Here is a 22225-nt window from a genome sequence, read left to right on the forward strand (position 1 = left end):
CCATAGGCCCGGATAAAAGATGCCATTCCTGCAGCTTGGCCTGCCAGTCCCACCATTAGACATAACCTTTTGATTGAGCCATCAGCAGGAGGTACACACATTTGTCTCCTGGCTGGTAGGGAGGCCGCATACTTGCAGAAATTGAGGCTAATTTTAGAAGTGCTAGCCAGGCCCTGGCAGTGCACAGGGACTTAAGGGGCAGGTCTTAAGGCATAGAAGGTGTGATAGAGAGTTTACCAATACGGCATCTGACTGGGATGTAAGGCATGGCTTGGATGAAAAACTGCAATTTCCTCTACTTTCAATTTCAGCCCTGGCTTCTGTTTCCCCTGCTAGGTTCTCCCCACTCCACCTCCACCCACCACCTCCTTGGTTTCTCAATTTCTCTCCAAGGGCAATCCCAACAACCATGGGTTACAGGCACACTACTGTGGAACAAACCACAAGAATGCACATTGGTGACTGAGGGGTTCCCTCTTGAACCCAGAAGTTTATTAGCATTCAGCAAAGAAGTATATGTTGTTACAAACAGGCAGTGCATCAAGATATCCAGATGTCAGTGAGAGCTAGAAGTGGAGAGGTCAGAACCCGGGTGATTCTGTGACGTCTCAGGGATGGAGAAGAGGAAGCTCAGGTACAGCCAGGGGCCACACTCCCCTTTCTGCACTGGGAGAGAAATAACTCTTACACCTGGGGTGATGATGTACTGCAGTTCCTAATTTCTTCCCTCCTTCCTCCAGCCATTTTATTTAACATGACCTAAATATACATTCCTGTTTTATTCCCCCTCCCACCCCCATATACAGCAGGAAAAATAAGCACCAATAATAATAACAATAATTAAAGTCCAACCTCTCAATAGACCCAACCCTCACACATATACATACCATGTGGATTTTCTTTTCTTCTTTGGAGTGACTATAGGATTGGAAAGTCGGGGATCAGGCCAGCAAGCCATCACCCTGAAAGTCACTGTTCCCCAAAGTACCATCCACGTGTGAGCTGGAGCAGGGCAGGGGAGGGGGAATGGTGGTAGGGGAGGAGATTCTCCCAAAGCAGCAAGAGGGGTGAAGGAGTTCCCCAAAGCCTCTCTTCTGGGCAAATGTCACAATCAACTGAGCTCCTAGGAAGTCCTATGCAAGGGTTTCCTCAACGAGATGGTAAATTCCTGATAGTGCAAGCATCATTGTCATCTGTCTCCCACAGCTTCTTGGGGAAAGGGGACATGGTTGAAACCCCCTTCCTTCCCCATTGGGTGGAGAATGCTCCCAAAATGCTCCTTTGGAGAAACTCAACAAGACAAATAGCACAACATGGGCACTCTGATTTCAAAACTAAAGCACAAAACATAAAGAGGAAAAAAAAAATGACACATGAGTACTCTCAGAGGGTCTAGACATGGGGAAGAAGGGTTCAAAAGAAAGAAAAACATAAAATAAAGCCAGAAAATGACAAGCTGTCTACCAGGTCCCACACGCCTGAGTCACTTGGCGTTTGTCTTCAGTACCTGGACATCTTCTGCTGTCCCTATCATGGGGGGAAGGAACGGACAGTGTGATACAGCTAAGGTAGGGAGAGGGGAAAGAGGGAGGGCCCTAGGCAGTTGAGATGCCAGCCCTCTGCAGAAGCAGCAGCAATTTTTGTGTCATCTTTGTTTTGTTTAAAACTGTAAACAGCACCGCTTAAAAATAAATCAGAAAAGAACAATTGATAAACATTGTTTTCCATGAATATAAAATGCAAACAATATAAAAATAGATAATTGACTTTTGATATATATATATATATTAAAAACAACTTGAATGCAACATACACATGGGTAAACTTGAAGTCTCCCTGCTAAACCCCATGCCTCCCTCTAGCAACTGGGCCTGGGGGCTGAGGGCAGGTGGGGTGGTGGCACTGGCACAGGTAAGGAAAGCTGCTGGCAGCAGGATGAAGGGTACACACTCAGCCTCCTGAGTGTGTTAAGCTACTTCCCTTCTTGGCATAGGACTAAGGAGGGAGAGAGACTGGTGTTTACTGAACCCATTATCCGGGCAGTCTTGTGGCCTGGTACCCAAGCTGAGGCCAGAGAGGTAGGGCTGGCTTGAACTGGGCCCCAAGGCAGTGCTTCCTTGGAGACTCTAAAGCACCAAGAAACTGGCATCCTGGCCCTGGGAGAGGCCTACTAGGTGGCCTTCTCTATCCACATTCACTGATCCTCCAAGGACCAGTCTCATCTGGGAATTCTCAGGATCACAGCTGTCTGGCACTAGGCCTATTGGGTAATAAGATGAAGGCAGCTGCTTCCACTTAGTCCCATTTTCCCTTAAAGTCACATCCAAAAGCATTATTCCAGGACCTTGCAATGGAGACATGGTGTTCATCTAGTAGTACTCTTGGAGGTGTGGACATGATACCAACAGTTTTAGTGGTCTGGGGTATATTTGCTGCCACCCAAGCCAGCACTAGTCTGTGTTTGGAAACAGGCCTGAAGCTTGGCTGGCTCTCCAGTGTCACCCTGTTCTGTCATCACCATGGGTCCCCAGACAGGTCTTCCTTCCTCTTCTAGGCTGCCATTGGGTTTCAGCCATAAACTGCTTAGCTCTAGAGATTCAAAGGAACCTGCTTCTGCAGCCACATATCCTGGCTGCCCCACTTCAGGTGGTAAGGATCCTATTCCTGGCCTGGCTAGGGCAGTGAAGGGACTTGCAGGCAGCAAGGCTGTCTAAACCATGAACTCTCACTCAGCCCCAGGCCCTACTGTGTGGTGTGTGACCTTCCAAAGCCCATCGAAGTGTGTCAGGGTTATGCCAGTGCCCCTCAGAGACAATGCCTCATGCTGCCTTCCTGACCCTGAGGGCAGCTCTCAGCCCTTAGCCAAAGGTTGGCCACCTCCTTTTTCTCTTCCCAGATAGGCTGATGGCCCTTCTCCAGCAGGGTCTGGAGGCTGGTGATGGCTCTACTGCCTGCTGTGGCTGGCGCAGTCCACATGTAGACAGGAGCTCAAGCTGCCCTGAAAGAAGAGGCAAGAGGTGGGTTTTTCCCTGTTGTAAAGGCATTTGGTGAGTGTTTACTTCCTGCCAAATAGCCACGCCAATTTCAGCCCCACCATCCCAGAGCAGCTTTGGTAAGAGGCCAGAAAGTTGGAATTTGGGCACTTCTCTCTTGGAATGCTGTGCTTGGGGGTAAGGAGGGCCTTCCTCACCCTCTTTCATTTTCCAGCTCCACAACAGATACATTTCTTCACAATGTATCTGTAGCCAAAGTCAGCCTGAAGAGCTGGTCTGGGTCCCTTGAGTGGTGGTGTTAGTGCCATGCAAATTCATGTGGTGCTTCCAGGGGTGCAGCTTCTACCAGCCAGGTCTGCTATTTGTGAGTAAGGGCACTGGGCCAACCCCAATCTGAGAAATGGTGACAAGGACCAGCATGGACACATCCCCTGGCCAAGAAACAGTTTGCCCACAAAGTCACCTTGACTTAGGGGGCAAACAGCATCTGTTCCCAAGCTAAATTGCCATATCTCAGGAATGGCAAGAACCCTGTTGACTTCTTCTCTCAACAGGCATGGAGATGGTGGGATGTGGGGGCGGGAGTGCAATAATCATAATTTGAGTGAACACAGCCAAGCAAAAAATGTTCCATATGCCATTTCCAATAAAGACATGTAAAGGGAACCCTCTCCTATAGGTGATTACTGAGAGGTTGAGCTTGGCAAGATTAGCCTGTTCCAATGTCTTCCTGACAGCAAGCTCTTCCCCATCAGTATTTCCAACCTAGTTTAACATGAAAACTGCATGGATGCAGGAGAAGGGAGGGTGCCATTCATTCCATAAAGGGCTGCAACTGCCAAGAAGCCCTGTCCTTTGATGATGCTAAGGACTTGGCTAATTGGAAGATAAAAGCTCTTTAAAGGGCCTAGAACAGCAGCTGAGATGCCTTTGGTATCCTGTCTTGGGAGTGCAAACCTGGGGCCTTATTACAGAGTCCAAATGATGGGATGGGCAAGGCTTAAGGAACTTTTTGTGTTGGGAGGCTTGAGAAGGGGGTTTTCCCTTTTAAGAAACTGAGATACCTTAAGCTCTGCAAAGTCTGAAATCCCCTTTCTTGCTGGCTGTGATAAATGGACCCTCATTTTCTATCTTTTCCCTACACTCCACAAAAACCCCAACCCCTATAGTCAAGCCTAATTTAGGTTGCTTCTCTTCCCTTATCTCAATTAAAAGACCGTGTTCCTTGTGATGAGATTATGAAAACTTCCTTTAGAGGAAAAAAGAACAAAAATTCAAAAGCATCTGCGACTCAGGCAGTCACAGGCTTAAAAGAAGGAAAAAAAATCCTATCATTCCGGAGCTCAAGACTCTATGGCAGTGTCCACAACAGAACCTTGTTTTGTCTTCTGTTTGCAAATGGATGAATTTTATCACTCCATCAAGGGGATTAGCGTTTTTGTCTTTAACCCAAGCTATGGCAGGACAGGTTAAAAGGCCCCCATCTGGTCATGATGCCAAAGTCCACAGCGATAGGCTGTGAGACACATGCTACTTGATCCTAAGGACAGCTAGCTGGGATGAATAGCTTATAGTCATCTGATATGATGATGGCAGCTATGCCAAGGCCAAAAGGAATAGGGGTGGGGAGGATCTGTACCATAATTTCACATTGCTAATAGCAAATAAGCCCCACTTCCCCAAGCGGGAGGCAATGCAGACTTGGCTGCTAATCAGTGGTTCATCATTCATTGGGGGAAAGGGGCAGGGGGCACTAAAGGTTTAGCCTGTGTCAAGGATGCATGCTATATATGTGTGTGTGTGTGTGTGTGTGTGTGTGTGTATGTGTGTATATATATACGTACATATATGTGTGTATATATATATACACATATATATACACACATATATATATATATATATACGTATATATATACAATCACTAACTTGGCAACTGGAATAGGCACAAAATTACAGCATCCCAAACCTGGCGTGGGTCACAAGAAGAAACCTCGAAAGCAAAATCTGGAGTGCAGTAGCAGCAGCAGCCTCCCTGGTCAGATGCACTTGAGTTGAATGTGGCCATAGATGGCAGAAGAGGGAAGTGGGAAAACCAAGGTGAAAACTCACAGGAGTTTCCCCTGGCCCAAAGGGTTTTCAAGTTAAACAACAACCCCCACCCCCCACCCTTCTGCCCAACCCCTGATCCCCATTCACATGCTCAGGCCCCGTGCCCCTACTCCAGAATCGATGATAACTACTTGGCTAGGTTTCCATTCATGGCAGTGGAGGAGTAGCTGGTGGCAAGAGAGGCACCTTGCTCGGCCCTCTCCTTTGACAGGTCAAGGCTGGAAGGCCCATAGTGAGTGGGCTGAGGCTGGGGGTGCTCAGGCCGGACCCTGGGCAGCTGAGGAATGCCATGGGTGATGCCCACAGGCTTGGCCTGTGGTAGAGGGCTAGGGCTGAAGCCTCCAGAACTGGAAGAGCAACTGGGCTCATCAACAGGCAGCAGCACATCTCGAGGCCTGGCCCTCACACTCTGGGAGGCCTGTGGCTGGAGGTTATAGCAAGGGCCCATGGGCAGGTGTAGGTGTGAAGGACGAGCTAGCTGAGGCCCAGATTCCCCAGGTGCCCTTGACTCTGGCACTGATAGTGATATTGACGTGGTCATAGGAGGTATGCAACAGGTTGCCTGCCTATATGGAGACTGGCTGGAAGGCCTGTCCAACTGGTTGGGGCTTATCCAGGCAGGACCTGGTCCCACTGGAAGAGGACAGGGAGCCCAAGCAGGCCAATCGTAGGCCCCTGGGGGTTCAGTATAGAGGGAAAGGGGACTGTCTCGGCTCCATTCTCCTTCTTCCTCCTCTTCGTCCTCTTCATCTGAATCTTCCTGCTGGGCCTGCAGCTCATCAGACTCGAGGTAGCCCTGGGCCAAGTGGGAATTGGAGAGCTCCATCTCCAGGGTCTCTGCAGTGTCGAGAGAGCGGCTTCTCCTGTTGAGGGCCATAGCAGCAGGTGGAGGTCGAGGGTGCAGGCCAGGCAGTCCCAAGTATCGAGGGAGGCTGCTCACACCCCAGGGCAGGCCTTGGTAGAATCGACTATGGTAGTTGTTGAAGGCATGTTTGTGATAGTAGCCCAGCTCAAAGGCTTCCAAGGAGGCTGCAAGATCTTCATCATTGTGGAACTCAGGATTCTCTTCACACTTGCCTTCCCCATCCCGTTCCACATCAGCGATGTCAAAGGTCACCATGGGAGGCAGCTCAGGGAGGTTTTGAGTGAAAGATGAGTCAGAGTCAGAGCTGCAGGACATGCTGGAAAAGAGGTTCCCATTGCTGGTGAACTCTACCAGGGCCTGTGAGAAACTCACAGTGGCATTCCCTTCCTTCTCAACCTCCTCTTCCTCTGGATCTTCAGGGGGTGAATAAGTAGGGTAGGCCCTCCTGGGAGATCCTCCAAAATTTGCTTCTTGCATGTCTGGCTCAAACATGGCATCACTCTGGAAGAGCTGCATCAGGCAGGTACTTTGATCTTTCTTGGAGCAGGTTCCTTCATAACGCTTCTCCAGAGGACGGAAGTCCCTCCAGTCTGGCTCGCTGCTTGCAGTGGTGGGGAAAGCTGAGGTAATTCCCCGGTGGGAAATGTGAGAGGTCCCTGATACCCCTGCTGCCAGGCCCATCACTGATGGGCCTAAGGGCCTCATCTGATACTCTAAGATGGGCTTCTCCTGCCGGGCCTGGGCCTCTCGGACTTGAGTCTCTCTAGAACGAGCCTCTCGTGTCTGGGCTTCTCGGGTTCTGGCCTCCCTGCCATGAGCTTCCCAAGTGTGGGCCTCCCTGGCACAGGCTTCCCTGCCATAAGCCTCTCGAGTATAGGCCTCCCTGGCGTGGGCCTCCCTGGCATGAGCTTCTCGGGCACGTGCCTCCTGGGCCTCAAGCTGCTCCCGCCGAAGCTCCCAATACAACAACTGTTTCTGGATGGTCACTAGCCGTTCTTCCTCTGTCTCCATTGCCCCAGGTGGCCGGGAGGAAGAAAAGGGCTCAAAGTTTAAGAAGGGGTCAAACATCTCAGAGGTTCGACCATGGAGGTCATAAAGGCAGTCATCTCCAGGTGGAGAGTTCTCAAGGCTGTCATCTGGCTCATAGAACTCATATAGGGCATCTCCACTGTAGCTGTCTCGGGGTAGACAATCCCTGTGGACAAGCCCCAGGGCCTCACCTGAATCATCCTCAAATCCAGGTGTGGTGGAGTCATAATAACCTTCATCACTATTGGGGGCAGATTCTTGCTGGTCACTCTGAGGAGTCAAAAGTTCCCCAGGGGCTAGGCCAGGATAAGACCTAACTGGGTCAAGGAGCATGTAGCCATGGTGGCCTGGGGATGTGGTGGGATGGTAGCCCAGGTTCATATTAGGCCTTGGATACATCTGGGCAGTTTCCCACAGATATTCTAAGTCATCATCTTCTTCCTCCTCCTTAACCTCCTCTTCTTCCTCCTCTAATTCCACCTCTTCTTCCTCTTCTTCTTCCTCCTCGTCATCATCATCTGGCAAGGCCATCTCCTCCCCACCTCCTTGGTAGGTCACCAGGCAGGAACTTCGCTTGGTCCCATCTCGGTTTGCTCTCTGGCCCCCAGAGGCCATGCTGTCTGTCATACTGTCCATGTCCTGTTCTGCTATTATGTCACCGCAACCTGTCAATGAATCAAAGCTTTTCAGGGATGTCACATCCCCAAACAAGAGGCTCAGTGGGTCCCCCACAGGGCCATTGAGTGGGTTTACCTCTCCTGCTACTACCTTCTCCCCTGTTTCTGGGCTAAGGGGCTCCTCTAGGCTACTGGCTTCAGGGGCAGGCTTGGGTTGCACATGTGCTGAGGCACAGGCCTCCATGGGTTTTTCTGGATCTTTACAGGCCATTTTCTCAGTAGCTGGTGGAGAAGGCTCTGGTGTTGGAGAAACTTTTGGCCCAGGGGCATCTTGGGGGTTAGCATTTTCCTTTCTAGGGGCTTGGAAGTTCTCCTCAAAGCAGGGCACTTGAGGGGCTGAGCTCACATGCTCATGAGGCCTGGCTCTGACCCTCTCAGGCCCCTTGGCCCCTGGGTCACTTTGCTCAGCCCCAGTGACCTTGCTCTTCCGGTGACGGCGGATACTGCTAAAAAAGCCTTTTAGGCCTTTCTTTGGCTTGGGCATAGAGGGAAACTTCTCAGCCACAGCTTTCTCTGTGGTTCCAGCCACAGATGTCTTACATCTGGAGCCTGTCTCCAAAGCCCCATGGGCACTCTGAGAGCTGGGAAATCGGCAGGGTAACTCAGGCAAAGGCAGGGAGAAGCCAGTTCCTTCACTGACAACATCTTCAGGGCCATGGGCTGCTTCACTCAGGCCATCGTGGGTCTTGCTCTTGCTGAGACCTTTCTTGGAGCTGCCTTTCCCAGAACCTTTGCTCCGTCCCCCTCCAAAGAAACTAGGCAGAGTACAGATACCCTTCTTGCCACCAAAGAGTTTCATGGCAGTTTTCTTCAGCCTACCTGGGCCGGATGAGGATGGTTCTGAGGTTGGTCCTTCTGTCGTCTCAGCTGCCTTGTTCTTGGCTCCTTTTTCTGCTGTTTGTTCATGGGTACTCCCAGAGGCTGCAGCTCCCTTGGCCTGAGCAGCTTCATCCTTTTGGGTCTCCATGATGATGGGGACAACTGAGGTACGTCCAGCTGGAAATGCAGCCTCAAGCTTCCAGGCACTGTTATAACATTATCAGTCAGGAAGCATCACAGTGGGGTCTGGAGGAGATAGGAGAGACAAAGACAGAGAGACAGATACTAGTGAGCAGGCATCCAGGCTGGGTTTGCTTTCACCGGACGTCAGGCTTGAGTGGAACGAGAAAGAAAATAAGGGAAAATGTGGGGCAAATCTTAATCCACTCGATATGCTTGGCTTGCTGGGCCAGCTCTCTCTGGGCCCCAAGGCAGCAAAACTCTACACTGAGCAACAAGAAGCCTTCATCCCCTACCTTCTTGCTGGGTCCACTCCCTTCAGACCATCCTAAGCTCAGGGGACCACTGGGCAGGGGGACCTGCAGTTGTGTGAAAGGCCTAGTGGTGCTATTGGCTGTGGGAGGTATTATCAGTTATCAAAGGGGATGAGGATAGGGAGAGACAAGAAAGGCAAAAGGGATGTTGGCTCCAATATCACAGAAGTTTTGAAAAGCATCTGGCAAAACAGTCCATTGAGTCTTCACAAGGTTCTGTTGGATTCAAGCTTCAATTTCACATTAGTCTAGGCTCTCACTGACATTTTGTCTGAGACTGAAAAGAGGACCTGAAGTTTCATCTCCCATCCAAAGCTTCCTAAATTGCCTGCAGAACCATGCTCAGGCTTCAGAATCTCAGAATAGGAGCCTCACACATCCACACACTAGGCCTGCAATCTAGAACCTGCTAAGACAATGAAATGGGAGCCTCAAGAAAGGTACTCTCTGGGCTTCAATATTCGCCATCCAAGAGGCCTACCAACATCTCTCCCTCAGAGAGGTGATATGAGGGTGGGTCTAAGCCCGACCCTCTATTGGCTGTCCTGCTGGGAAGATATTTTAATGTGGTCATCACTGGAACCCCAAATTCCACTTGAGAACCATGAGGTGGACTGTTTCTCCTCTACTCTCCTCCTCTTATTATTTTTGTCCCCATCTAGCTCCCTATCTAGGAAGGGAACTCCTTGAAGGCCCTACATGATTCATATTCCTGGTGTGTGAGATAGGTTCCCAATGGCTTTTTAAATAAATAAACCTGGTGCAAGCCACATCCTTCTGGTCAAGGCTCTCAATCCTCCAAATGCCCAAATACCAACAGAGATGGAATAAAAACAAGACCTAGCCACTACCCACTACAATATACCTCTGCACCTCTGGTCATCGGCTATCTCAGTGACCAGCCTGCTAAAACCCAATGCCCCACCCTGGGAAGTCCCTCACCAATGTGTCCCCTCTCTGTAGAGTGGCACCAGCAGATGGGGGATCTGGGAGGAGAGGGGAGAGGGGAAGGGGAAGGGGAGGGAAGGAAGAGTAAGAGAGGGAGAGAGAAGCAAGCACCCTTGGTCCAGGAAGAGCTGGACAGTACACCAGGCCTGTGATTGCTTGCCATAGTAATAAGGCTCACACATTCACCTAAAGTGGAAGACTGTGGACCAGCACTGAGCGTGGGAAGAGGCTGGCAGCTACACTCTAGCCTTGGAGCCCCTGGGTCTGCCTTGCAAACATTAATTTTGTGCCTGCTGCCTTGCTTGGCTTGACACTTGAATCATCAGTGTGATGATCCAAGCTTCCAATAAAGAACACTCTGCATAACTGAATATTAAAATTGGAGCAAGATAACAGCTGGTTATCCAGAAAAGAAAACAGCAGGTGAAAAGGAAAGTTCATTCGAACCTCTCTCTGCAGAGATCTGAATTGCCATTTGCTCAAGTTAGAGATTTTTCTGTAACATATTTTGACATCACACTGTTCCAACTCAGCTCTGCAACTGATAGTCCCACAACAGACAGTGCCCCCTCCCACCTCCAAAAACACACACAATCATACCTAAACACACAATCACCCAGTTTTCTGCCCCTGGGTCTGGTGGGAATAGGGGCCCTATCATGTCTGAATGCCCCACTTTCCACAGCACATTTTTACCTCAGCCTTAAAATTACTGCTAAGGTTATCGTCACGGTGTTGGGGATAGGGGAGCTGGGGTGGCAGTACTGGAGTTGTTTGTGAAATTCTATTCCCCTCTGGAATTCAGTGCTTCAGGGCAGGCCAAGAAGGGAGAACTCCCAGCCTTTGCTTCTAGGGAGCTCCTAGGCTAACAGGGAGAGTCCTATATGTAACAGTCAGTTAGAAACTGGACCAAACAACAGGAAGTGACCGGCAAGCAGGAGGGCCAGATGAACATTACCTGAGCTCTGCCTTCTGTCAGATCAGCAGAGACATTAGATTCTCATAGGAGCGTGAACCCTATTGCAAACTGCACATGTGAAGGATCTAGGGTGCACTCTCCTTATGAGAATCTAACAAATGCCTGATGATCTGAGATGGAACAGTTTTATCCCAAAACCTTCCCCCTCTCCATCCGTGGAAAAATTGTCTTCCACGAAACAGGTCCCTGGTTCCAAAAAGGTTGGGGACCGCTGCCTTAAAGAATAGCCCCTGTTATTTCTAAAGCTGGTTGGTGGAGTATCATTCTTTATACCTTGTAAACATATTCCAAGACAAATGTGAAAGGGAGAAAGACAGTTCTTGGGCAGTAAGGCTGGGCCTCAAGGAAAACCTCAGAGCCAAGTGAAAAACTTTATGGACCTAGATATCCTTGTGAATCAAAGGCTGACTTGTCCTGCTGGGTTTGGGGCTGGAGTTTCTGGGAACAGAGTGATTCGGCAAATTGAATCACAAAGAAGGCTGCTTTCCAGAGCCTTGACGCCCCAGTTAGAGGACAGTCTCTTTGGGCTTTCCCTTGCCCTTGCTCCTATGCTCTGTGGGGGTAGAGGCCAACCCACTCACCTCTCTCTGTAATGTCCCCTTTCCTGCCACAGGGATCTGCAGTGTGTTGTGGAAGGAGCCATGGACCGCAGGGCTGGGGTCCAGGCCATGTCAGCCTCCCATCTGCCAAGGGACCCTGAACGGGCCAGTGTAGCCTGCTGAGATGCAAAACAGCTCCTCTACCTATCCTTCTACCTGCCCACTCCAGCTACAGTGGTGTGATGAGTTGATGTGATAACAGGCACAAAAAAAGCACTTTATAAACTGTATAGTACAGTGCAAATGAGAAAGATTGTCATTACTGTTATTATTACTCCTTCCAGGTCAGATCCCAGTTTCTTAGGAAGCAACTGACCACGTGTTAAAGGCTGTTCATTTGGGAAAGCCATTCACTGTGGGAAGCTCAGGGACTTGCTGCCTTGGCCCACGCTGAGAGGGAGACAGATATGAGGGGATTTTAAAGAGGTGTGTGTATCTATACAAACTTCTCTACTAAGAGGTTTGAAAAGCCCTCTGTGTGTGTTGTGGGAGACAGATGAATTATGCAGGGTGTCCCTGGGATGGAGTTTCTCTCCGTCCAGTTAGTCCAGAGTAATCTTTGCTGGCAGGTACCAGCCTTAAACTGGTACTCTGCATTCTCTCTCCCAGAGCCATGTCCCCCCACAGTCATTCACAGTATCTCTGCCTATGTCACCCAGAACACTGGGAATGAAGGTGGCAGGGTCACCCATAGCTGGCAGCTCCCTAGCCTAGCCCCATCTAGCTACCTCTGCCCTAGGCCTCTTCTCCATACTCTTTGCTATCCAACCAGGTGCCAAAGCTATCCTTCCTCAATGGGTTATGCTGCCTTTACTTAGGACCACAAGAGTTCACCAGGAGAGTGAGGTGGGGCAGAAAGCAAAGGGGACAGCAAAGGACAGATCTGCAGATCCCCTAGGCTGGGACTGGCTTTCCCTGGAGGTCCTGTCAAGAAAGTGGCACTGCCAAATGCAGGGCCCCATAACCCTCATGTTCCTCAACCAGTGTGGCTGAGTTTCAGGTGGGCTAGGGATTAAGAGAACCCTCCCAAGCCACTCTGTGGTCCCTTGCAGGGACTGCCTGCTGCAGCTGCTGCTATCATGGCAGAAAGCAGGCTGTGGTAGAAAGTGCTGGGGCCATTCCAGCTCCCTGAGCCAGATTCAGGCCATTCTGGGGCCAGTGGAAGGCTGGCTACAAAGGAAGAGCTTCTTCCTTCTCCTCTCCACTTAAAACATAGGCAGGAGGCCAGCCACATACCTGCCCTAGAGACCCTTCTCAAGGAGAAGGGACAGCTGCAACATGAGCCTTGTACATTCTGCTCCAAATCAGCTTCCTGGGGCCAGCATGGCCAACTTAAAGAGGGCTAAATTGGGGGAAGAAAAAGAAGCATGTGGATTTATGCAGTAGCTCCAGAGACATGGCCTTGACCAGCCATAGTTCCTCAGGCCTGTTCCAAGCAGTCTTCCTGAAGGCAAGCCCACTTCAGGCCCACCTGCCCTTCTGTATGTTGGGGAGGGTTGGTTAAAGAAAAAATGGTGAGGATGGCCCTCCAGAGAGCTGGCCAGTTCAGCACTGGAATCAACTCTGCCCAGCTAGGGGAAATCCAGCAAGTTTTTTCCCATGTTTATGCCTCAGTTTCCTTAACTGTAAAATGAGGCCATTGAGAGTGCCTACCTCTTAAGGCTATTGTAAGAAGTAAAACCAATGCACATAATGTACCAAATCAAGTGCATTACATAGCAGAAGCTAAAAACATTATAGTAACTAACTTTTATTCATATTTTATTCAAACTGTGGTAGAACAATTTCTAGAAGTAAAATCATCTCAGTCAGGTTGAGTAGGGTGCTCCCTAGGGCTCTGTGGGTAAGTCACCAAACCTCCTTGGGGCTCAGTTTCCCCAAATGGCAAATGGTAAATGAGGATAACTGTGTGGTCATGTCATAGGAGGCTTTACCTGCTCATTTAGCCAACTTTTGATATTCAGGGACCTAAAAGAGTCAGCTACTGGCTAGCAGCCAAGGATTATCTGGGACTTTCAACTAGCCAGGTTCTCTAGCCCAGCTCAAACTGAGCTAAAAGTACCAACATCAAAGGAAATGCAAATCAACAGATATCCTTCACCCTCAGGGTATTTACCACTTTACTAAGCACTCCCTACTCCCATACCCCCCCCCCATTTGCCCTCCTCAGCCACCCATTACTCAGGCCTGGTGGGGGATGGCAACTCCTTGTCACAGAGAAGGAAACTGTGCCTAGACTTGGGAAAAGACTTGTCCAAGGTCACATAGTGAAATGGTGACAGAGCCACACTAGCTCCCAGGACTGTTGAGTCTCAATTTCATGCCATTCTGCTGCACTGTGCAGGCCACCAATCAAAGGAGGAAGATTGAGCAAGAGAACTGCAAAGGTTCCCCTCACACCAGCAAGAACTATAATCTCCCACTCCCATCCCACCTCTGTCCCAGCCTTGCTAAGCCTTCTTTGCCACATTTCTAGTCTTCACTGGTTGCCACTGTTTAGGTCCTACCAAACACATTCCAGGAAGCCTGCTGACATCAGAATCTAGGGGCCAACAACCCAGCCTGTGGCTGCTCTCCTGATCAGCAACCCTACCACCACTCCTCTCAAACTACAGGACATGTCACTCTACTCCCCTTTTCCTTAAGAGATAGGTTTGAGTGGCCCAAAAACCAGAAACCTGCCAAAGTGGACAAAGATGCAGAATTTGAGCTATTTAAAGAAAATGACTTATCAGATGATCTGGAACTTGAATGATCCATTTCTAACACCCATAGCCAAGTACTGCTCTCAAAGCTATTTGGTCAGAGCCTAAAGGAAGGGCTGCTTGGCTTGGTACCCTCTGATGGAGTTGTAGAGGCAGCTGGCAGAGTCCCCTCAGCTACCCCTTCATCCACTCCTCCCCTAATTTGCAGCCTTCCTGCTGAGGGGCACCTCCTGCCCAGAGGGCATCTCACCAACTCCAGATGCAGCAAGACCCCAAACTGGGACTTCTCTCTCCTGTCCCAATTCCCCCACCAGCCCCCCTCAACTGATTTGTTCACATACTGAGCTTTGTGTAATTCATCCTGACAGGCTTTGGTCTGTTCATTCATCTCTGTCAGATTGACCCTCCTTCATCTTACAGTCACTACATCTAGCACATAGCAGGAGCTCAAACAATGTTGATTCAACTGAATTCTAATTCAGCTGAAGTTTCTTGGTCCAGAACTGGAATGCCAGCCTCACCTTCTATAGGCTGTGTGGTTTGAGAAAGTGGCCTAACCTCTCTGACACTCAAATGCCTTATCTGTAAAATGAAGAAAATGCTATCTATCACGCAGGATTGTGGTAAGGATTAGAGATGATCAATGTAAAAGCAAACTGGTAACTACACACTAAGCAGATATTCAATAAAGGGCTCTTGTGATGAGGCCACTTGCAGGGAACTTTTCCTCTCCAACTCCCCAGTTGCCACCCCATATTCTCCGAAGATGACACAAGCCTCTTAGCTGAGTTCCCTCTAGTCCCTCCCTGCTGCAGCACCCGCTGGCTCCCCTCTCCCATCTTATTCATCCTGTATGTTGTTGCCAGATACATTTTCTTACAACTCCTTTCAGCACTTCACTCCTCCACTTACCAAATTATTCTGCATTGCCTACAGGATAAGGGCCAAAACTCTATGTCTGATGTTAAATGCTTGCTCTCCCTGAGTGCTCCTTGCAAGTTTCTCAGCCTCTTGGCCCCAGCCCCAAATACACAGGGGTTTGCCCAGTCTAGGAAATGTGGTCACCCAGATACCGCCTCTCCCTAGAAATGGGCTTTCCTGGTGAGTCTTCTTAGTGCCCCAGGTTTCTCCTCAGGCTCTTGAGGTCCCCTCCCTGCCCAGCTTGCCTTGAATGACAGGGGCTTTGGGAGCCACTTACTTGCCACTCCCATCTCAGGCTCCCAAACTTTCTTAGAGAGAAGTGTATCTGAAGTGGGTATCATGCCTGCCTGCATAGGCTTCCACTAAGTCAGTACTAGCTCAGCTAGAGTGAGATCAGACAGGTGCCAACCCTTCCCCACCCCCCGTTCAAATGAAGAATAGGAGAGGAGGTAACTCCAGAGAAACAGATGTGACAGAGCAGCCAAGGAAACCCTACAGAGGAGCAGCTGGGTCAAGTGAACAACAGATACCTCTGACTTTCCTATGTGTCCACTCCCCTCTACTAACCATGCCCTGTGTGAGAAGCAAAGTGAGGAAACTGAAGCTTGGGAGGGGACAAGGAGAGTGTGATTTGAGGAAGAACTCTGGAATTGAATTGGGGACCAGGAGCTTTGGACTTCTGAGTTAACTTGAGCAAATCCTTTCCCTGTTCTGGACCTCAGTTTCTTCATATAGAAATGGGAGATTGGACCAGGGAGTCTGCTTGCTCCAGATTGCCCTGAGAGGCTGGGGGAGGAGTGATCCTGTGCCCAGTTTTCTAATGGCTGCTGAGTCAGAAGGCATAGCAGGGGGCACTGGATTGGCTTTGAGGGTCCTAGGTCTTACTGTTAGGCCTGGTTACCTAGCTGGTTGGACCTAGTTCACCACTTCAGGACAGAGGTGCACTGTGGCCCAGCCTCACTCCTTGCACCACCCCTCAATATTTTGCTCTTTCAAAATGCAGTGAGTCTGGTCTGTGAATATTTCCAACATATCCAGAAAGGAGGGGGGCCAGAACTGGTCATGCCATTCCTCATTCCCCTGAAAAGAGCCACAGCCCCCAGCAAGAAGGGCTGAGCAGATGGAGAGGGAGGGTTGAGGCATACTCACTAGGGATAGAGGGTTAGTATCCACTTGGAAGCCCAGCAGGGGGAAAAACTGTAGGAAATGAAAGCAATGAAATCTCTATGTTGAAAAAAAATGCAGATCAAAGGGTCACAAAGGCCACTGCAGCACCAGTATGCCTGCCTATGACCACACCAAGCCCCTCAGGTCATTTTCTCCATTGTTCACATTTTCCCCTAATTCCAAAAGGGGAGAAGGAGGGAGCAACGTACTCTTACTGGGCTAGCACCTATACCTCTGTAGTGGTTCAGGTTCCCCTGCCTACCTTTGCTAGAAATACACTTACACATGCACAGGTTTGAAAAATAAGACAAAGCAGAGGAGATGGAAGACTCTGAGATTATTTAATTCAGAGAACAGAAGTTGGGGGTGGAGAAAGAGTTTAATGCCTATGAAATCTCCAATAGATCGTTAAGCAGAAGAGCAATGGTGGCCAGCTGCTCGTAACTCCTTCCCCCAACACACACACACACACACACACACACACACACACACACACACACACACACACACATGCAAGGTTTAACTACAGCATGACAGGCTCAGATTAGCACTGAGAAAGAACTGGGCAATGAGGCAGGTGACCCAGGAATGAGTGACACAGAAAGGCTATGAAATATTGCCTCAGGGGCTTAACCCTTTATCACCCACTGTATCTGCCCAGACAGGATTCAGGTAGGGAAATTGAAATAACATTGGACATTCTCTCTTCTAGCCTGAGATAGCCTATCTGTTAAGCAAGGGGGCTGGAAACCCCTTCACCCTCTTGGTTCTACCTGCCAGGCTTGCTGATGTTTCCTAGTGGAGCAGGGTTGTTTCTTCCATACACACTATCTACGAGTGGAGATGTAACAGTTCTTCAAGGAATTTTGTGTTTCTTTGAGACAGGGTCTTGCTCTGCTGCCCAGTCTGGAGTGCAGTGGCGTGATCGTGGCTCACTGCAGCCTTGATGTCTCAGGCCCAAGAGAGCCTCCTGCCTCAGCCTTCCAAGTAGCTGGGACTACAGGTGCAAACCACCACATCCGGCTAAATTTTTGTATTTTTTGTAGAGATGAGGTTTTTCCATGTTGCCTGGGCTGGTCTCGAACTCCTGGGTTCAAGTGATCCACCCAGCTAGGCCTCCCAAAGTGCTGGAATTGCAGGTGTGAGCCACCAGGCCCGGCCCTTAAGGAATTTTTAATACCTCCACTATACTAGGAGGGGATCATTAGACTGCCAAATTCTTCCAACTACCTCCTCTCCTTTTGAAATTTTCAGTCCCAGCAAAGCTGCAGGCCAAGACCAAGAGGCAAAAGAGACATTAAACGAGTGAGAGGCTCCCCTTATGAAGCTCCCAAGTTAACTTAGCCCCCCTTTCCTCTTAGGGAATGAGGGAGGTAAGATGAGGGGGATGGTTAATGAAATCTGCATTGATTGGAGGCTGCTGGTTCCATGGGACATAGTGGAAAGAGCCGCTGCACAGGAAGCAGGAGCCTATCCTTAAATAGCTGTGTGACCTTAAGCGAGCCCCTGTTGCTTTCCAAGGCTCAGGATTCTCATCTGTAAGCATAGCAGTTCAAACTAGTGCTCCCCAAGGACTGCCCATCTGAGAGGAAGGTGTTCAGCAGAGGCCTGGGGAACACTTCTCAGACCCAACCATGTTGGTATTTAGGCCCCACTTCCCACCTCTTCCTGCCCTTTCCCCTGCAATACCAAAGGGAGGCTGACATAGTAAAACCTTCCTTTGGAGGTAGCCTGCCCGCAGCTCTACTTCCAGATCCAAAGGTGGCCTCTTAACTGGCTGACTTTGCAGCATGCTTCTGATCCCTTTCTAAGACTCCATTCTAAAACTCATTCAAAAACCTTGTTTTTATTACTGCATATTTATATACAAAAATAGCAACTCTCTGCCAATTCCCTACTCTTTGATGCCCCCTTCCCCTAAAAGGATCAGATTCCCATTCCACAGCCTGGCATCCGGGAAACCCCATCACTGAGCCTCAATCTCTTCTCTACCTCTGAGCCACACCATCTCAACCAGAATAGACTCATTCACTCCCGTCACCCTGCCTGTCAATCACTTTCTCCCCTCCCATCCCTGGGTCTGCTTATGCTTTGCCTACCAAACCCTTCTACTTTCTGGCAGCTTCCAAGGATGATCCCCCTGCTTATACAGATCTTTCATCTCTCTCCACGTAGTTTGTCTCTAGGCTAATGAATCAGCAACCAAAGATATGCGTGGTCTGGGATCTGAGCATTCCAAATCCTGAGCCTGTTGTTGGGGGAAGATATATCATGATTTTTTGCTTGTAGATGCAATCATCCCCCTTCTAATCCATCCTCATTAGGCACACTCAATACATATCTGAGCCTTGAGTACCATTTCTCTAGTCACTTTCATATGAATCAGGACAAGCGCAAGTTGGAAAGGTAAAGGTCTTCTGGAAAACTCTACAAAGAAAGCAAGTCCTTCCAGAACAATCATTAACTGCTCTGCACTGCTTGGCTTTGAGAGGGTTGTGGCTGAGGTCCAGGTTTTATTTACTCCTCCAAAGGGTTCTGAGAGAACCCAGACATCCATGATATCAGACAAAACAGAGGCAGGCCAACTTAATTATAGTCTGTATCCTATTATAATTTAAGCCTGAATATGCCCAGGAGAAGTAGGCAGCCCTGGAGGAGTTCCGAGAAGAAAGAAGTCATCGTGGCTGGGCAAGAGCCAGGCAGGAAAGGCACCAAGGAAAAGGTAGGCCCAGAACTGAGGTCTGAGAAGGAAGAAGATTTGGACAGGTGTAGGCTGAATGGGTTTGGGTGTGGGCAAGGGAGTTACATAGAGCAGATATATTAGGTGCCTGTTGGCCTGAGACAAGGCAGAGGGCAGGTCCAGCCCTGGGCTAGAGATGCCCAGCTGCAAGTAGAGGTTTGTGTTGGGGCCTAATCAAGGTGAGAGGAGGTGACTGTAGTGTGATATCTGTGGTCCTGGCTCCTGTCATAAAGGTCCAGAGCTAGCCTTCCCCCAAGTGAGGAATTTACTGGGTCTCGTTGCCCCTCCTCAAAGTGCCCAAGCTTTGCCTGGGCTCTGGAGCCCACAGGGCTCTCCACACCAGAGGTTAATCAAAGGTCCAAGAAGAGCCTGCCAAGCCCCTCAGTGGCTTCCTCTGTCCTATTCCTCAAAAAGGCCTAGACGGCCCACTGCCAGAGGTGCACCGTGGTGCAGTGACTGTGCAGTGGGTGGTGCCGAATGAGGGGAGCTGCACTGAGGGAGGGGGCTCTGCTGGAATCCCGGTGGGGCAGGCAGTCCAACAGTGCAGTGCCCTCTGCCTTGCCCATGCCCACGCCGCTGCAGCAGGCAGGCAGAGCCGCAGAGGGAGATGTTTGTGTGTGGAACAAGGCTCGCCTTGACCCCGCGGCCCTTGCCGAAAGGAGCCTAGCCAAACGGAGACCAGCTCTGCGGGGCCAGTCCAGCTGCCGCCTAGGCGCTTGGGCTGTGACGCATGTAGCGGGGGCAGCCCCTCACCACTGGGGGAGCCAAGCAAAGTCCAGCGTTCGGGCGGTCACCAGTGTCAGAAGTGTCCCCAATAGACAATGACAGGGGCCTGGCGGGCTGGGTATGTTAAGTAACTACGAAGTTGGAGGGTTTGGCCACCTCGCTAGCTCTCCTGTACACAGAGATGGTATGATACGTTCCGTACTACAATGAGGGCTCCTTCGGCCTCTGGCAAGGAAATGCCCCCCCAAACACCGTGCCTATCGCTATTTTTAAACGGGAGGCTGGAGAGGAAAACGCGGCCAGTATCCTCCAAGGGAAAAGGAGGTGAGGCGAGGCGAGGCGGGAGACAAAGCGGCCTTGCAGCTCTAACTCAAGGACTAGCTTGCGCCGCTGCTCTAACCCAAGGACCAGCAAGAGCCCGGCTGCCAGCCAGCCTGCCCGACCGCGGGGGCGGGCGCCAGATGCGCCCGGAGGCCCAGGAGGAGGGGCGCGGCTAGTTGGGGCCGCAAGGCCAAGGTTCTGAAGGGAAGTGTGCGGCTGAGCTCAGCCCACAGGCCCAACTGAGCTCCTCTGGGGAGGGGGCAGTCTGTGGATGTCCCAATCCACGCCAAAGCCGGTCTCCGTCGGGCCCAAGCCAGCACGCCGGCTTGAGTCCGCAGAAAGGAGGGAGAGGCTGGAGATGCACAGGGGAGGGGAGGGGCGGCAGCCAGGCAGCCGGGGAGAGGGGTGAGCGGTACCCGCGTTACACAGCTGTTCCAGCAAATGTGCTACAACAAAGCTGCAGAGCTCCTGGCCTACAAATGCATGGCTTGGGGTGCTGGCTGGCGGCGCCCTTCCCGGGACTGTGCGGCAGCACGTGCGGGCCCATCCCCGCCCCCCCGAAAGCCGGGAGGCATGGCCCAGGCTAGCCTGCCTTCCTACCCGCCCTCCCCAACCCCCCTCCCCCCAGCCGTGGTCGCTTGTGCCCAGGGGACTCAAGGCCGCTCTGCCTCTCCACCCGACAGTCCGCAAAGCGGGTTCCAAAGAAGAGGGGCGAGCGACCGGGACTCCGACCCGCCTAGTCCTTAGTGCCCTCCTCCAGTCCACAGGAGCAGAGCACGCGGGAATGCACCCGACCGCGGGCAGGCGGAGGCTCCTGGCTGTACGCAACGCTTACCCGGCCCGGTCAGGTTCCTAGCCCGGTTATTGTCCGCTGAGCCGCCCAGGGCCGGGCTGCAGCCTCGGCTGCCGCGGCTGAGAGCGCCGCCACCGTAGCTGGTGCCGCCGTCGCCGCGGCTCCAGTCACCTCCAGCACCGACTCCCCTTCCCCAGGCTTTGGGTAGCTCCCCCATACCCCCTCCCCCAGTACTCCAAGGCCACCGGGTGGGGCATCTGCGTCCTGATTGGCAGACATATGGCCCAATCGCTATGGTGGGAAGGCGTGCCCCGGCCCACCCACAGTTTTCCTTGGTGCGTTTCTCTTTAAATGCAAATAAGTGCAGGCGTGGTGTTGGCAGGGGGCGGAGAGGGTGCGGAACCACTGGCTGGGGCTCCCCACTCCCGCCCCTACGCCGGGCTGGTAGTGGCGTGGCTACGCTGTGGCCTCAAGGAGCCGATCCTGCCCGGATGGGGCTCGCCGGATCGGTTTCGGTTTTCACGCACTCCCATTTCCGTGGCCGCTGTGCATTCGCGGTACTGTGCCCTGGCCGCCACCAGGACGTTTATTCCTGAGCTAGAGGCCGGCGGGGAGTAACGAGGCAGAGAGGTTGAGGAATCTGGGAAGACTGCAGAAACCTTTAGCACCTCGGCCGGCCTATCCTTAGTCGTAGAGACAGGGCCCTGCGGATCGCGCCGCCAGGCCACCCAGAGGAGGGACTCACCTGCCAGGAAAGCCAGCTGCAGCGCCTGCGTCCTAACTTCGTCTGCCTCTCTGGCACACCAGTGCCCTTAGAGACCATAGAGGCCAACTTCCACCCGTTACCGACGGGCCGTCTGCTGCCCAGAGTAGGGAAAGCCCCTCCCCACAGTTACCCAGCCTGCCGGCAACAAGGGCCAATTTGGAATCCAGAGCCCTGGGCTCCCCTTCCAGGATTGCTTTCACTTTTCTTCTCTGAGATGATACCTGTTTCCATAGTTTGACCCTCACCCAAATTTCCCACCTTCTATGGAATGTGGAGGGAATCCCCAAGGTCTCCAGAGTCCCCTATCCCCCTGTCCTTTGTGAGCCTGGCTTTCTGCAGGCCCTTTTCCCTGAAAAGTCTAAATATTGAGAGGAAAATCTTGTCTGGGCCCAAACCGGAGGTCAGGCTGAGGACAAAGTGAGGAGGCCTGTACCAGCCTTGTCTGCTACTGTGTGTGGGATGTGGCAGGGAGCCAGCTGAACTTGGGTCTCTAGCCTAAGGACATTAAGTGGCATCAGTGGCTGCCAGGGCCAGATGAGCTGAGGCAACAAAGAATCTAGTTCCACCACTAGTT

General features: G+C 51.3%; 1 protein-coding gene across 1 annotated transcript; it reads right to left on the minus strand.

Annotated features, from left to right (window-relative positions):
- Nucleotides 1-459: 459 nt before the first annotated feature.
- On the minus strand, nt 460-21065 carry AMER1 (APC membrane recruitment protein 1). The gene is made up of 2 exons (XM_032757067.2): nt 20928-21065; nt 460-8738 (listed from the first exon to the last, which is right to left on the minus strand). The coding sequence occupies exon 2, from the start codon at nt 8638-8640 to the stop codon at nt 5230-5232; it is 3411 nt and encodes a 1136-aa protein (XP_032612958.1). The 5' UTR covers nt 8641-8738; nt 20928-21065; the 3' UTR covers nt 460-5229.
- Nucleotides 21066-22225: the final 1160 nt, after the last annotated feature.

Source organism: Hylobates moloch, unplaced genomic scaffold (genome assembly GCF_009828535.3).
Source record: "Hylobates moloch isolate HMO894 unplaced genomic scaffold, HMol_V3 SCAFFOLD_7, whole genome shotgun sequence".
Lineage (NCBI taxonomy): Eukaryota > Metazoa > Chordata > Mammalia > Primates > Hylobatidae > Hylobates > Hylobates moloch.